Raw genomic sequence first — 17,117 nt, 5'->3', positions numbered from 1 at the left:
TACTGCCTGCCATGACCTTGTTTATGATCTTTTGCCTGTCCACGACCATTCTCTTGCCTGCCCCTTGGATAATAAATATCAGAGACTTGAACCATCTGCCTCCTGCATCTGGGTCTCACCCATGTGCCTTATAAAGGGAGCTTTTTGAGCTGCGTGTCTCTACTGTTCTTTCATGCTACAATGATGCCTCTCCGCTGCCTATGGCTGTTCCTTTTTGTTCTTGTTGATTCATATTATAAATCGATGCAGCTTTGAATGCGTTTATGTGTGGTATGATAGCTATTGCAGATCTGGACAAACGATCCAACTACCACTGTTGTCACTATGAATGGTGGATATAGGGCAGGAAAAATAATTAGTCCCGCACCATAATCTCAATTTGTAGCTGAGCAACCACTGTAGACTGGTCGAGTATATTGACCTGTGGTAGACTAAAGGTTAGCACGTGGAAAAGCGTAGTGCATACGGGAAGTACCAAAACACCCTAAAATATATATATATATATATATATATATATATATATATATATATATATATATAAGGAGAAGGCATGCAAGCAGATGAGGAAATTTGGCTAGGATGGAAGAAATTACATAGTAAAACCTGCAGAAGAGCAAATGGAAAAAAATGGACTACCCTCCCCTGTGTCCAATTACTCCCCCCCCCCCCCCCCCCCCCAGTACATGTCCTACTACAGTTGTCTGTGACCTCAGTGCTTTTCTATCCCAATTCCTAAAAAGTATTATGTCCCACTGTTGTCCTCATATTTATGAATAGGTTATAGGCCTAAGCCGATCACATATTTGTCACTGTGTAACATAGTTAGCCCTGTAGCAGTCGTAAGGACAGGACTTCAGCAGAAGGCAAGACGGGGTTAGTGCTCAAAGTGTTGATGTAAATGGTTGTCTTGGTGATCCGAAGGTGCCATTTATATTGCTAAATATCAAGCTAATACATTAGGAGTAGATTAACAGTATGCACATTGGGCAATAGCCAAAATAAATACCATCTGAATCAGGCTTAACCTGTCCTATCTGAACGACACAGGTAGGGCAAGACTGTATAGCCTCCCCTTTAGAAACCACATCAAATTCAAATTACAGTTATTAAATTGTTTAGCATTAGAATTACATGAATGAAACCTGCATTTCATACAGCTGATACACGATTCTGAGTGGTTGTAGTGTGGGTGTATGTGTCTGTGTAGTAAACTGAGTGAAAGTTATCCTTCAACTCAGAGTAAATATGCATGTGCTTTGAACTTTGGGTTCAATCAATGGAAGCCTATTTCAGACGATCTCATTGGATCAGACTTTCAGGGTTTTTGACCGGACCTTCTACATTTTTCACTGTCCACTGCCGAAAGAACGGACACAGTCTCTCTCAACCCCGCAGAAGATGAATCCAACCTTGGCTTTGCTGCTGCTCTGCCAGCTTGCCTTGTATACGTCAGTGACATGCAAGAAAGGTACAGTGCAAATGATTTAAGGCAGTATTTTTCAATTACAGAATATATATGTTGGTTCACAAGACTCAGTGAGCTATGCTTTAGCCGTATTTCCTATGTGTTTTTATATAATATACACCGTCACATTGTTTGTCTGTCAATATTCCCATGTATCCTCAGTATGTGCCCGTCCGCCCGTGACCGACGGTATGGATACACTGGGCCTAAAGCGTGTGTATGAGATTGGAGAAGAGGTGACCCTGGCGTGTGAGCGTGGATACACACCTGGGAAAGCCAAGACTGCCAAGATCACCTGCTCAGCCTCGGGAGAGTGGACCAAACTGGACCTTGTGTGTTCTCGTAAGCTCCACCCCATTCGCAAAACATCCATTACATAATGTAAAGCACATGTTGGGTTTTACAGAAATCCTGGTTGGAGGATTCCAGATTTCCTGCTTATTAGTCCCTGATTCAAGGAACCTTCCCACTGGGATTTCTGGGAATTTTGGGAATGTTTCTGAGAATCTTGGAACCCTCAAGTCACCTATACAGTACCATGGACAGTCCATACTTTAGCAAGGGGCTAGGGATATAGTAGGACCCCCCCCCCCCCAAAAAAAATGTACTACATGAAATGCATAAATTATACCCACATGAATCTTATACATTTTTGACACAGCAAAGACGTGCCCTCTCCCCAAGCCTATGCAAAAGCCAGGGATGATTGACGTGCCATTCAAGAGTGTACTCAACTACACATGTGATGACGGGTGAGGGGAAATAGTGCGGTTTAGTTCTGACTACATTTTGCTGACTATGTATTTCAGACCAATAAGAATTTGTGTTCTTCAGGTACGTCATGATAGGAGCCAATGAGAGCGTGTGTTTACACGATGGTACCCTCAGTGCACCACCACCAATGTGTAAAGGTATACTATACCTCCAGAATGTAACCTTGCTTTTCTCCAATGTTTGTCTAAATATGTAAATATAGTCTTGATTATTTAAAATATTTCTTCCCTGCAGCTGTGAGTTGTGCTCTGCCGCAAGCACCTAAGGATGGTAAAATTGTCTATGACAATAAGAAGTTCACTGGCAATGAAATCCAGTACGGACAGAGTTGGACGTATGAATGTTTGCCGCCAAGAGCTCCCATTGGCAACGAGAGAGGATCGTGCCTGGCCAGTGGAAATGTGACTGAGCCACCGGTATGCAAGGGTAGGTGCAGACAGTGGCAGCACAAGCCAAATGGTTTGTCTGTTCCATCATGAACAAATCTCATTGGTTGAGAAGTTTTTGAGTGACATCTGGTGGAACCACTGATAAATGATCAATGATCTTATGGAGGCCCATTATTACATAGGTCTAGCCTTTTTGGGGCCCTATGTGAGATTTGGTTGCCCCTCCCAAATGTTTTATATTTAATTCCCTGCAATTCTACCCATTTTTCCATGGGGTGGAGATCATTTTTTAAAGTTTTAAAGCTTTAAAGCTAATTTCCTGCAATTCTACACATTTTTCCATTACTTATGCCATGTTGATGATATCTGAGTGAGAGTGACTAACAAAATCAATAGGGGCCCTTTGGAGGTCAGGGCCCCTGGGCACGTGCCCTGCGTGCCTGGTCGGTATTTTCGAAAAGATAGCTGGCTAGACTAATTTACCAATCTTTGTTAGCTGACATGGTTAATTGCGTAACACACAACCAAATTTCGAACTTGCACCTTGTGTATTCTATTATCCTAACTCTCAACAGTAAGTTGAGACCCCGAATGAATTCCCAAAAATACATACTAATAAAATGGGGGGGCCACTAGCGGCATGGGAACCGCTTATGTCGCTTATGCCTGGAGCCGGCCCTGACGATGATTCTGGTTAAAATGGTTATTGCTAACTGTTCATCCACTCCAAGCGATGATAATTGATCGATTTGCATAATCCTGTCTTCCTTTGTTTATGCCTTAAAACTAATTTCTGTCATTTAGATTCATCCTGACAATATTGCGTTGCTAATACACTTTCACTAGCCCATGACTTTTCTGGCCTGTTGCAGAGGTGAGCTGCTCCATCCCACCAACGATAGACCATGGCCTCATCACCTTTGCTGTGATGAGGGAGGCCGGTTACAAGGAGAAGGTCAAGTACCAGTGTCAGGAACACTACGTTCTGGACGGCTCTGAGGAAATACAATGTCAGAATACAGGCAACTGGTCCACTTTGCCCGTTTGTAGAGGTGAGTCAGTGTAGGGGGAAGTTGCCCTTAGACGCTGATCTTCAGTCAGTTTTGCATTTCCCCCACTAATGGTTAAGGTTATGATTGGGGGAGGGGAAGCTGACCCTAGAGCTGTACATAGAGGAGCGATATGAGGACGAGCTCATTGTAATGGTTGGAACGGTATCAAACATATGGAAACCACGTTTGACTCTGTTCTGTCTATTCCATTCCAGCAATTATAATGAGCATGTCCTCCTATAGCACCTCCCACCAGCCTCCTCTGCTGTACATTGGGGGAAAGTTCACACCAGAGCCATTGAGTCATAGAACAGGTTGCACTGTTGCTCTTGTGGGAACGTCACTTGTGTGTGTCTGTATATCGAACCAGCTTGTTGACTCACATGTGATTAGATGTGTATCAGCAACCATTTATTTCATCTTTGATGACTGCAATGATTGCGTAACGAGAGTGTACTGCCGTTGTGCCTTTGAGCAAGGCACTGCATTCCCAAACCTTCTCCGGGGTCGCTGCTGTGTGGCTGACCATGTGTTGCTCCCAACCTATTGTATATGTGGTGTGTCAGGTTGGGTACTGATACAGAAGAAAATAATTTCCATGATCTATTTCATTTCATTCTCTTCAATGCTAAACGGAGAGTCACGTTGCTTTGCTTGTCTTCGCTTTACTGCAGCCCCCTGTAAAGTTAACATCAACAGAGGTCGCATCTTCTACAACGCCAAGAAGATCTGGATTGGGGATCTGAAACCCAATAGAGTCCTTCACGGGGAGCCTGTTGTGTTCTACTGTCTGAACAAGGAGCTGAAGTGTGGCATTCCAGTGTCAAGCCAGTGCATCGACGGCACACTCAGTACCCCAGAATGCTTTAAAGGTGAGGCCCTTCGTACCAAAATAACATGGTCACGTTCATTATGACATGCAAGTTTTAAAACATTTTACTACGTGAATCAAAAATGAGTGTTTCTTATTGGACACGTGTGGGTAGTCTCTCCATGTTTCAGTCCATTTAATTCCTGTTGATGACAAATGAACACAACCCAGAGTAAAATGTGTTGTGGTCGCTGCGTCACATTTTCCAAGCTTCCCGAAGCTCTTCAGTTGAGTCCTTAATATTTTCACAACTAAAATGCCAAATGTGTTTGTGTGTCTGTCTTTCTCTTAGAACCAGGCAAGATGGAGTACACCCTCAAGCCCAAATCACTTCCATCTGAGATTGCGATGTGTCAAGCCGACCTAACAAAAGAAACACCATACAAAGAGCATAAATAGGGCAAATAAATGACAAATAAATATGACTTTAAAAAAAAAAAAAGATCTGTTTTTAAGTCTATTTGAGTCCAAATAATCCAGTCTTGCTTTTGCTAATAACCTGTTGATTATATCCATAACTTGAATGAGCCTGAATTTGATTGCCTGTAAAGTACATGTTACCTGAAAATGACACTAGATGTCAGTATAGGATTACAGTATTTGTAATCTCTGCTTGCACACAAAGGGCTCTGCAGCTTTGAGAGAAAAACAAGTTACTTTTTAACCAAGAGTAAACATACCCTTGTTTTGACTTGAACTCGATATCTGATTGAACTCTTGCAATTTTGCAACAAGAACAACAAACCCAAACTGCATGAGATTACAAATGCATTCCATTCTGTTAACAGATACAAAGTACACAAATAAAGATTCATAGTAGTAGATCTGCATCTAGCCACATCAGTGTTCTAGTGCTAGAATAGTCTCAGTCAACTTTATTGTACCACATAAATGGCTTTTGCAACCATGATTTGGTGAAGAGTTACAGAGAACTGGTGATGTGTACTAGGAATGGGGGAGGGGCAACAGTAAGGTTCACAAAGGTCTGGTGTTTTACGGTAAATGGCGTAAAAGAGCCTGAGGTTGCCTCATTCTGCGTTGTCATCGACCCTTATCCAATTACCTTGAGAACCCAAAAAGTTGGGAGCTCCAACGACATTCCGATTTGTACCCTTGAAACCAGAGAGGAGAGACGCTCTCTCCACACCACAGACGATGGCACCAAGTCTGTCTTTGCTGCTGATCTGTCTGCTTGCCTTGTATACACCAGTGACATCCAAGAAAGGTACAGTATCTATTATTACGGTATCTACACTGAACAAAAATAGAAATGCAACATGTAACAATTTGAACTGAGTTACAGTTCATATAAGGAAATCAGTCAATTGAAAATAAATTCATTAGGTCCTAATCTATGGATTTCACATGACTGGGAATACAGATATGCTGGTCACAGACACCTTTTAAAAAAATAGTATGGGCGTGGATCATTTGCCTCATGCAGTGCGACGCCATCTCCTTCGAATAGAGTTGATCAGGCTGTTGATTGTGGAATGTTGTCCCACGCCTCATCAATGGCTCTGTGAAGTTGCTGGATATTGCTGGCGGGAACTGGAACATGTTGTCGTACATGTCGATCCAGAGCATTGCAAACATGCTCAATGGGTGACATGTCTGGTGAGTATGCAGGCCATGAAAGAACTGCGGCATTTTTAGCCTCCAGGAATTTTGTACAGATCTTTGCATCATGGGGCCGTGCATTATCATGCTGAAACATGAGGTGATGACGGCCGATGAATGGCACGATAATGGGCCTCAGGATCTCGCCACGGTATCTCTTTGTATTCAAATTGTCATCGATAAAATTATACCATAATTACCATAACCATAACCTCACCACCACCATGGGGCACTCTGTTGACAACGTGGACATCAGCGAAGTGCTCGCCAGCACAACGCCATACACGCCCGATACAGTTGAAAGCAGGATTCATCCTTGAAGTGCACACTTCTCCAGCGTGCCAGTGGCCATCGAAGGTGAGCATTTACGCACTGAGGTCAGTTATGATGCCGAACTACAGTCAGGTCAAGACCATGGTGAGGACGACGAGCATGCAGATGAGCTTCCCTGAGACAGTTCCTGACAGTTTGTGCAGGAATTCTTTGGTTGTGCAAACCCATAAATTAATCAGCTGTCCGGGTGACTGGTCTCAGACGATCCCGCAGGTGAAGAAGCTGGTTGTGGAAGTCCTGGGCTGGCATGATTACACGTGGTCTGCTGTTGTGAGGCCGGTTGGATGTACTGTAAAATCTACTAAAAAGACGTTGGAAGCAGCTTTTGGTAGAGAAATGAACATTCAATTGCACACTCCCTCAATTTGAGACATCTGTGACATTGTGTTGTGTGACAAAACTGCAGATCTTAGAGTGGCCTTTTATTGTCCCCACCACAAGATGCACCTGTGTAATGATCATGCTGTTTAAACAGCTTCTTGATATGCCACACCTGTCAGGTGGATGGATTATTTTGGCAAAGGAGAAATGCTCACTAACGGGGATGTAAAGAAATTAGTGCAATACATTTCAGAGAAATACGATTCTTGTGCATATGAAAGACTTCTGGGATCTTTTATTTCAGATCATGAAACATGGGACCAACAATTTACATGTTGCGTTTATTTATTTGCTCATTATTTGCCCCAGTGTTTTGGCCTATTGATTTAGAAGCCTTATGCGTTTCTGTGCTGTATGCTGTTCAGTATTCCTACGTACTCTCAGTGATCATGTTGTCAGAGTGTGTTTAGACAAATGAGCTTGTGTTATGTTGACGAATACTTTCAGTTACTGTAAGCTGAAAGGAAAAAGACCCTTTATTTTAATAGTCCACCTACCTTTATGCTCAACAAACTTGTACTAGACAATCAGTAAAATGTCAACTGCATGTCTGGGGAGTTGCACGGGCACTTCTTTGGTTAATCTATATGTCCATGTTTTTTTCTGTGTCCGTGTGTGTTTGTGTGTGTGTGTGTGTGTGTGTGTGTGTGTGTGTGTGTGTGTTTTATTGACCCATCCCGTTGTTTGTCTGCCCCCTCAGAATGTGGCCGCCCGCCCCTGGGTGACGGTAAGGAACTGGAGGGGTTCCAGAGGGTGTACTCCCCCGGAGACGAGGTGGTGCTGTCGTGTAAACGAGGATACACACCCACTTCAGGCTCTCGCACAATCCTCTGCACTGCTAGCGGAGACTGGACCAAGTCTAAACTCACATGCTCAAGTAGGACGCTTTTATTAAGTTTGACCCAAAATAGTATTACTGTTCACGTATCATAATTTGATACTCAAAAAACATTCCATGTATTATCAATTGATACTCAGTATATTGCAAGTATTATCAGTTGATACTCAGTATATTCCATGTATTATCAGTTGAGACTCAATATATTACAAGTATGATCAGTTGATACTCAGTATATTACAAGTATTATCAGTTGATACTCAGTATATTACAAGTATTATCAGTTGATACTCAGTATATTACAAGTATTATCAGTTGATACTCAGTATATTACAAGTATTATCAGTTGATACTCATATTGATGGAACTGTTGAGCAATGCTGACTGATTCCTTTTGACTTCTGATGCAGCAAAGAGTTGCTCTCTCCCGGAAGCACTAAACCACGGAGACATGGAGTTTGTGGACATTGTCTACCAGAGTACCATCAACTACACCTGCCATGAGGGGTATGGGGAATACCATTTACAAATTCTATTTTAGTGTCTCGTTGACGACTGGTCACCTCTCCGTGCTGTCAAAGTCTATAACATGTTATTGTATCAAACACATGTAAAGTAGGTCAAAGTTGAAATCACTGTATACCCATACACCTAATATAGTGTCTACTTTATGGTTTTTTAGTACATCATTTGACAGATTACGGTAATGTGGTCTACAGGTATACCCTGCAAGGAGCCAGTACCATTGAGTGCTTGTACGACGGCCAATGGAGTGATCCACCACCAAAGTGTACACGTAAGTTTCTGCCTTATACTGAAATGCACAACTACTCTAGCACTTAACAGTAATGATGAAACATGATCTCACGTTGATAATGCATACAAACTCACATTGATACTTACAAGTCTATAAGCACAATGTAAACATGGCCTTATTGCTGTAATTGTAAAGAGCATTCTACAATGTGTAAAACGGAGATTTGAATAATGGCTTAACTGTAGCCTATATTATTCATATTCATATGTTACATCATATGTCTCTGATAAAAAATAGAGAGAATATCACGTATTTCAATCAAATGTGCTTGATTGATGAGCATGTGAATGAAATCTCTCCCCTCTGTCAGCGGTGATATGTGGTCTTCCTCCAATACCTAAATATGGGAAAATGGTCTACGACAGAAAGTTGACAGGCAACACGACTGTGTTTGGTTTTGGGGGGACCTACGAGTGTTTCCCTCCACTTGTCCTCATAGGCAACGAGAGGGGATCGTGCAGCACTAACGGAGACTGGACTGAGCCACCAGAATGTAAATGTAGGTACAGTGTTATCAGTCAAAGACTCTGATCTGTTGTATTGCTAGGGCGGCAGGTAGAGCAGGGATGGGCAACTTTGATGGGGGTGGGAACCCCCCCCCCCACCCCCCCCACCCCCCCCACACACACACACACACACAAGATAAAGGTTATTTGCTATTCTCTTTTTTTAATTATATTGGTACTCAGGCCTACAAAGGGGCCAGTTGCCCATCCCTGGGTTAGAGCGTTGGGCCAGTAACCAAATGGTCGCTGGTTTGAATACCCAAGCCAACAAGGTGGAAAATCTGTCAATGTGCCCTTGAGCAAGGCACTTAACCCTAATTTGCCCTCTATTTGTTTCCAGTGGTGACCTGTTCAGCTCCAACAGGCATCATCAACGGCTACATGACCGTTAGCGATAAGAGGGAGCACGGCTTCAAGGAGACTGTCAGATATGGATGTAATATAGACTATGTCCTGGACGGGCCTGTGGAGATCGAATGTCTCAAAACAGGGGATTGGTCAATGAAGCCAGCTTGCAGGGGTAGGACCACTGATTTTGTGACAATTTTGTATTTTGTTTAACCAAACTTATTTGGTTACCTATCAAATCGGTGTTTTTGAATAGCTGAAAATTGCTGTTGTTAAAATTCTAAATAGTAATATCCGCCTAGCTCCCTGAGCCAATATTATAATATTATAATTATTGATCCTAATTTCACTCTTTGTTCCACAGCTTCCTGCAAGGTAGGTATTAAAAGAGGACGCATCCTTTACAATGGAAAGAAATTTTGGATAAAGGATTTCGAGCCCAATAAAATCTTGCATGCGGAAGTCGTCTTGATCTACTGTATGAACAAGGAGAAGAAGTGTGGCTATGCATTGTCAACCCAGTGCATCGATGGAAAACTCAAGATCCCAGAATGCTTTGAAGGTGAGACTAGAGCACAAGCGTTTTTTTCTTGTTGGCTATTTTCTACATAAAAAAACAAAACAACATTACCATCAAGTCTTAATGATGTCTGTGTGTGTGTTTTTCTTTCTAGAACCAAGTGATTTTACATATAAATTCAACTATGATTCCCTGCCATCTGAGATAGCCCAGTGCTGAAACGCTGTGCATGACAAAGCAAATTGAGACCAAGAACATTGATTGCCTGTGAATTAAATGTCAATAAAACCATGTGTATTTCTATGTAATGCTATCCATTTGTTCTTCGGAATAATTTTTCTGTAGAGAACTAATTTTACGATGAATAAAATATACTGTTTGCTTGTATCTCTGTAGATGACTTGACCCAACATCTTACCCAATACTTGCAAAATACCAGTATAAACTCAATTTCCAAATGATGTCACATGATGTCAGTGTTGTACAGTTGATACTCTGTCAAGTCAAGTGGTCAGGAAAAACTCAAACATGCACACACACACACACACACACACACACACACACACACACTAAAAACTCATTGCTACACCACACACACACTAAATACACACCAAACTCATTGCTACACCACACACACACACACTAAATACACACCAAACTCATTGCTACACCACACACACACTAAATACACACCAAACTCATTGCTACACCACACACACACTAAATACACACCAAACTCATTGCTACACCACACACACACACACACACACACACACACACTAAATACACACCAAACTCATTGCTACACCACACACACACTAAATACACACCAAACTCATTGCTACACCACACACACACTAAATACACACCAAACTCATTGCTGCACCACACACACACACTAAAAACAAGACAACACAAGTCGGCTCCCAAAATATACATTTCTACTACAAAACTGAACTCTACCCTCCTATCCAGTGATTCATATTAAAACCATACAGTCGACTGCAAGCCGGCCACAGTGCAACCCTATCCCGGTTACCCAAACCGCTTTGCATGGCTATTCTAACAGAGATTAGCAGAGGAAACCCCCCTGCCGCTCTTGTCCCGCTATGCGGTTGGTTTGATCCTCTGTCCTTGGCCATCAGCCGGTGGTCAGAACTATTCCCCCCCCTCGCGGGGGCGGCCAGTTGATTGTACTGAGTCATGAGAACTGACTCTCCTTCCCCACTGGGGCAGCGAGGCAGGACATGAAAGAACTGCAGAGGCTTACTGTAGGTGGAGTCACAAGGGTTTCCAATGGTTACTGAATGGAGGGAGGGGGGGGGGGGGGTGTTGTAAGAGTACTTCAGACAGACAATTTGTTTCTGTTTACGTATCCCACCATAGCAAGAGAAAATAGATAGAAAATGCATTTCTTCATTGCCTCAGGGTGAGCCAGGACCGCACTTGAACAGTTTTCAGAACACTTCCAAACACCACAGCACGTTCACCAACCAACTATAGCCCGACACTAACTATTTATTAACACAAATGTATTCAACTTATTTCACATAATATTCATCCGGACCACACGTCGGCAAAGTTGCGGAGAAGTTCGTTAGATATTGACTTTAAATGAGGCCTGGTACGAGCGCTCCTCCATGACATGAGTGCAATGCACTGACGTCCGTTAATAAACCCTTTTCTCCGTCTTTCTGAGGATCAAACAAGTCTCCGCGTTTCATGTTGTTTCCTCTTGATGCATTATTTATTGTTGTGAAGAGATGCACTTTATTAGTTGCTATCCGATTTCACATGCAGGCTGTTTGGAGCCTCTTTGAAATGTGTTTTCTGACTCCAAACGATTATTGTCTCTCTCTCTCTCCCGCCTTTCGCGTTCTCTCTCTGTCTGTCTCTCGCTCTAGCTCTCTTCTCACTTGTCTGCTCTCTCGCTTTCCATCCCCCTTTTCGCTCTCATCCCCCGTCTCAGTAGCCCTCCGTGGCAAAAATCCATCCAAAGTGAGACGAGTTGTGTCCTAAGGAGAGTAGATGTTGTTTCATGGTTGTTTCGTGGTTGTTTCGTGGTTGTTTCGTGGTTGTTTCATGGTTGTTTCGTGGTTGTTTCATGGTTGTTTCATGGTTGTTTCATGGTTGTTTCGTGGTTGTTTCGTGGTTGTTTCATGGTTGTTTCATGGTTGTTTCGTGGTTGTTTCGTGGTTGTTTCATGGTTGTTTCGTGGTTGAAGACATGAACACGCAGTGTCCAGTATGCTTTCTATCGTTAGTATCATTAGCGGTAATGCGAGGCAAAATTCTGATCATTTGCTTGGAGTTATTTGAGTTGATGGAGAAGCATGTTTTATGTATTAGAATGTGTTTTATGTGAGAGTTGATATGAATTGCTTGTTTTATACAGTACATGGCCACTAGCCTAGATGGTGAGCTACACTTGCCTGGGAAGCAAAAACACCCAGTATTGGGTTGGGTTGAAGAGCAAGATACAGGAGACATGAACAGCCTCCTGTAGTTGGAATTTCTGACTGAATCCAGTCCAGCTAGCAATATGATTTCTAACGGAAGCTACTGTATAAGCGAAGGAAAGAAGAAGAGATGGTGGAAGAGTGGTTGGTGTTCGGTTGAAATGATCAGAGAAGCAGAATCTCATTCCATTCTAATCTGTATTCTAAGGTGTGGTGATGTATTACCTCAGGAGGCCTCCCGTCCTCCACCCCTGGTCTATGCCATAGAGCATGCTGGGACTTGGAGTCCAGTACACTACAAAGGCCACCAGTCGAAGCAGTCCTAATTGATGGGCAGAACCTTGTCTGTTCTCACTTACTGTTCTAGTACAGTAAGTGTAGAGGCTGTGTAGGTGTAGGGGGTTACTTGTGTAGCTATGTGGTAGACGCCCATGTACTGTATGTGCCACTGGTTTAGTGTTTTCCCAGACACTCATTAAAGCTCCCTTCTTTGTCTATGGCTCATCTAGGGTGACAGATGCATCTACTGGCTTTGGTTAATCCACAATGGTGATGGGAGGAAATAGGAGGAACATGTGGGTATGGAGTTCTGAAAGATAAATAATTCTGACCGTTTCTTTCAAGGTGAATACTGGGATTTTGCGTTGGCGAGTTCCCAGAGTGAGTTTTTCCTAATTCCACCCACGAACGATTTGCGACCGCATATAACGGACATATTGCAACATCATAAGGGAATACCCTAATTGATGACCTTCTGAAAAACACTGAAAAATGCCTGACCTCATGTCTGCATAACCACCAGTTGCCTCAAGTTGTCCACTCACGCCAGCTAGTGGCCAACCTGAGGTATTGCCATCGGGATGGGATCGAGTCGATAGACAGAGTGATGATCTTGTTCCAATGCCAAACAGTCCTTTTCTCGAGTCAGATGGTTGGCCTCATTGAGGTCATATTAAAGTACAACGTTTATTCTAATCCTTGTTTTCTAAAACATCGTGCTCCCGCTGTTATGAGGGGAGGATCAGTCAGCAATGCATGGTCTGAAGCACAAGTAGTAGCCTAGTCAATGGTTCATATAGAGGCTATCTTCTTCACACCAGCAGTAGACAGCAATGCAGGTGGTGTGGTGGAGATATACGATTCAGTGTAACCAAATACTGCAAAGGCAGCAGACTCTACCTTGGTGGGTTGGAGCTGCTTAGATTAGCGAACCAGCATGATTCTGGAATCAAAAGAATATTCCATAGGGGAGAGAGAAAGAGAGATTTGTTGATAACATCTGGGCAGTTGGCTTGGTGAGAATTATTCCAATTTAGCGTTTTTTATCCTTATGTGGTTTCCTTCTCTTATGTCAGGCCTCTCTCTCTCTCTCTCGACCCACACCTCCACCACACCCCGGTCTCTCTCTCTCTCGACCCACACCTCCACCACACCCCGGTCTCTCTCTCTCTCTACCCACACCTCCACCACACCCCGGTCTCTCTCTCTCTCTCTCGACCCACACCTCCACCACACCCCGGTCTCTCTCTCTCTCTCTCAACCCACACCTCCACCACACCCCGGTCTCTCTCTCGACCCACACCTCCACCACACCCCGGTCTCTCTCTCTCTCTACCCACACCTCCACCACACCCCGGTCTCTCTCTCTCTCTCTACCCACACCTCCACCACACCCCGGTCTCTCTCTCTCTCGACCCACACCTCCATCACACCCCGGTCTCTCTCTCTCTCCTCTACCCACACCTCCACCACACCCCGGTCTCTCTCTCTCTCGACCCACACCTCCACCACACCCCGGTCTCTCTCTCTCGACCCACACCTCCACCACACCCCGGTCTCTCTCTCTCGACCCACACCTCCACCACACCCCGGTCTCTCTCTCTCTCGACCCACACCTCCACCACACCCCGGTCTCTCTCTCTCTCGACCCACACCTCCACCACACCCCGGTCTCTCTCTCTCTCAACCCACACCTCCACTACACCCCGGTCTCTCTCTCTCTCTCGACCCACACCTCCACCACACCCCGGTCTCTCTCTCTCTCGACCCACACCTCCACCACACCCCGGTCTCTCTCTCTCTCTCGACCCACACCTCCACCACACCCCGGTCTCCCTCTCTCTCTCGACCCACCCACCTCCACCACACCCCGGTCTCTCTCTCTCTCTCGACCCACACCTCCACCACACCCCGGTCTCTCTCTCTCTCGACCCACACCTCCACCACACCCCGGTCTCTCTCTCTCTCTCGACCCACACCTCCACCACACCCCGGTCTCTCTCTCTCGACCCACACCTCCACCACACCCCGGTCTCTCTCTCTCTCTCTCTCTCGACCCATACCTCCACCACACCCCGGTCTCTCTCTCTCTACCCACACCTCCACCACACCCCGGTCTCTCTCTCTCGACCCACACCACCACCACACCCCGGTCTCTCTCTCTCTCTACCCACACCTCCACCACACCCCGGTCTCTCTCTCTCTACCCACACCTCCACCACACCCCGGTCTCCCTCTCTCTCTCGACCCACACCTCCACCACACCCCGGTCTCTCTCTCTCTCTCGACCCATACCTCCACCACACCCCGGTCTCTCTCTCTCTCGACCCACACCTCCACCACACCCCGGTCTCTCTCTCTCTCGACCCACACCTCCACCACACCCCGGTCTCTCTCTCTCTCACGACCCACACCTCCACCACACCCCGGGCTCTCTCTCTCTCTCTCTCGACCCACACCTCCACCACACCCCGGTCTCTCTCTCTCTCTCTCTCTCTCTCTCGACCCACACCTCCACCACACCCCGGTCTCTCTCTCTCTCTCTCTCTCTCTCTCTCTCTCTCTCTCTCTCTCTCTCTCTCTCTCTTCTCTCTCTCTCTCTCCTCTCTCTCCTCTCTCTCTCTCATCTCTCTCCTCTCTCTCTCTCGGACCCCACCACCTCCACCACACCCCGGTCTCTCTCTCGACCCACACCTCCACCACACCCCGGTCCTCTCTCTCTCTCGGACCCACACCTCCACCACACCCCGGTCTCTCTCTCTCTCTCTCTCGACCCATACCTCCACCACACCCCGGTCTCTCTCTCTCTCGACCCACACCTCCACCACACCCCGGTCTCTCTCTCTCCCGACCCACACCTCCACCACACCCCGGTCTTTCTCTCTCTCACGACCCACACCTCCACCACACCCCGGGCTCTCTCTCTCTCTCTCGACCCACACCTCCACCACACCCCGGTCTCTCTCTCTCTGTCTCTCTCTCGACCCACACCTCCACCACACCCCGGTCTCTCTCTCTCTCTCTCTCGACCCACACCTCCACCACACCCCGGTCTTTCTCTCTCTCACGACCCACACCTCCACCACACCCCGGGCTCTCTCTCTCTCTCTCGACCCACACCTCCACCACACCCCGGTCTCTCTCTCTCTCTCCTCTCTCTCGACCCACACCTCCACCACACCCCGGTCTCTCTCTCTCTCTCTCTCGACCCACACCTCCACCACACCCCGGTCTCTCTCTCGACCCACACCTCCACCACACCCCGGTCTCTCTCTCTCTCGACCCACACTCACCACACCCCGGTCTCTCTCTCTCTCTCTCTCTCTCGACCCACACCTCCACCACACCCCGGTCTCTCTCTCGACCCACACCTCCACCACACCCCGGTCTCTCTCTCTCTCGACCCACACCTCCACCACACCCCGGTCTCTCTCTCTCTCTCGACCCACACCTCCACCACACCCCGGTCTCTCTCTCTCTCTCTCGACCCACACCTCCACCACACCCCGGTCTCTCTCTCTCTCTCTCGACCCACACCTCCACCACACCCCGGTCTCTCTCTCTCTCGACCCACACCTCCACCACACCCCGGTCTCTCTCTCTCTCTCGACCCACACCTCCACCACACCCCGGTCTCTCTCTCTCTCTCGACCCACACCTCCACCACACCCCGGTCTCTCTCTCTCTCGACCCACACCCCGGTCTCTCCTGGCAGGACTAATCCCACCTCTTAACCAGGGTGAAGACGTGAGGCTTTGCCATTCTCTGTCTCAGTCAGGGAAAATGGCCGACCTTGACCACTTTCGTACAGTAAGTGTAGAGGCTGTGTAGGTGTAGGGGGTTACTTGTGTAGCTATGTGGTAGACGCCCATGTATGTGCCACTCATTTAGTGTTATGGCCGCATCCCAAATGGCTCCCTTTATAGTGCATTTCTTTTGACCAGGGCCCATAGGGAATAGGGTGCCATTTGGGACACCTCCATGGTGATTTTTGTCCCGTCACAACTAAAGAATCCAGTCTGAGAGGATTACTGGGAAACCAGTAGATGTCATGACGTGTGTCACACTTTAACGTGACTCCACTCTGTGTCCACACAGCTTTGATCTCTGGGGTGTCTTCCTCAAACCTTCTTTAGATAACAAAGTTACAATACATTGAAACACACAGTCAAGTCTTTCATGTCAGTCTTGTGAAAGCGGAATAAATAAATGAATCCACTTCAATCGAGGCTTTGTTGAGAGGATGCAGCTGGGGATGGAGGGATGCAGGGGTGGATGGCACCAGGCCCTGGCATTGTTTGGCCTACCGCTGCCTATAACCGGACTGTGGTGCCTGGCTGGCGTCCTCCGTAGACCAAGCAAGGTCACGTCGTCACCCACATGAAAGAGACAGGGGTTTAGTCACCCTTTGAAAAGCAATGACGCTGGTCACTATCCATCCACTGCTAATGATGGTCTAACACAAG

The 17,117-nt window shown here is 46.1% G+C and overlaps 2 protein-coding genes across 2 annotated transcripts; both read left to right on the top strand.

Moving 5' to 3' along the window:
• Positions 1 to 1,329: 1,329 nt before the first annotated feature.
• Positions 1,330 to 4,976, top strand: LOC129839137 (beta-2-glycoprotein 1-like). Its single transcript, XM_055906415.1, has 8 exons — positions 1,330 to 1,468; positions 1,628 to 1,807; positions 2,127 to 2,217; positions 2,300 to 2,376; positions 2,474 to 2,665; positions 3,501 to 3,680; positions 4,355 to 4,552; positions 4,844 to 4,976. Exons 1-8 carry the CDS (start codon positions 1,399 to 1,401, stop codon positions 4,948 to 4,950), a joined length of 1,095 nt encoding a protein of 364 aa, XP_055762390.1. The 5' UTR covers positions 1,330 to 1,398; the 3' UTR covers positions 4,951 to 4,976.
• A 501-nt stretch (positions 4,977 to 5,477) lies between these two features.
• Positions 5,478 to 10,301, top strand: LOC129839136 (beta-2-glycoprotein 1-like). Its single transcript, XM_055906414.1, has 8 exons — positions 5,478 to 5,776; positions 7,586 to 7,762; positions 8,134 to 8,230; positions 8,443 to 8,519; positions 8,851 to 9,039; positions 9,387 to 9,566; positions 9,759 to 9,956; positions 10,069 to 10,301. Exons 1-8 carry the CDS (start codon positions 5,707 to 5,709, stop codon positions 10,131 to 10,133), a joined length of 1,053 nt encoding a protein of 350 aa, XP_055762389.1. The 5' UTR covers positions 5,478 to 5,706; the 3' UTR covers positions 10,134 to 10,301.
• The last annotated feature ends 6,816 nt before the right edge of the window (positions 10,302 to 17,117 follow it).

Source organism: Salvelinus fontinalis, chromosome 40 (genome assembly GCF_029448725.1).
Source record: "Salvelinus fontinalis isolate EN_2023a chromosome 40, ASM2944872v1, whole genome shotgun sequence".
NCBI classification, from domain to species: domain Eukaryota; kingdom Metazoa; phylum Chordata; class Actinopteri; order Salmoniformes; family Salmonidae; genus Salvelinus; species Salvelinus fontinalis.
The sequence above is the reverse complement of the archived record's forward strand: the minus strand, read 5'-3'. Positions and strand labels throughout refer to the sequence as shown.

Bases quoted from the DNA above. Each gene is read 5' to 3' on its own strand.
- LOC129839136 (XM_055906414.1), top strand. From the start codon at position 5,707: ATGGCACCAAGTCTGTCTTTGCTGCTGATCTGTCTGCTTGCCTTGTAT. The intron at 9,040-9,386 runs GTAGGTACAGTG...ATTTGTTTCCAG, and splicing joins TGAGCCACCAGAATGTAAAT to TGGTGACCTGTTCAGCTCCA. The intron at 9,957-10,068 runs GTGAGACTAGAG...TTTTCTTTCTAG, and splicing joins GATCCCAGAATGCTTTGAAG to AACCAAGTGATTTTACATAT.
- LOC129839137 (XM_055906415.1), top strand. From the start codon at position 1,399: ATGAATCCAACCTTGGCTTTGCTGCTGCTCTGCCAGCTTGCCTTGTAT. The intron at 2,218-2,299 runs GTGAGGGGAAAT...TGTGTTCTTCAG, and splicing joins AACTACACATGTGATGACGG to GTACGTCATGATAGGAGCCA. The intron at 3,681-4,354 runs GTGAGTCAGTGT...GCTTTACTGCAG, and splicing joins CACTTTGCCCGTTTGTAGAG to CCCCCTGTAAAGTTAACATC.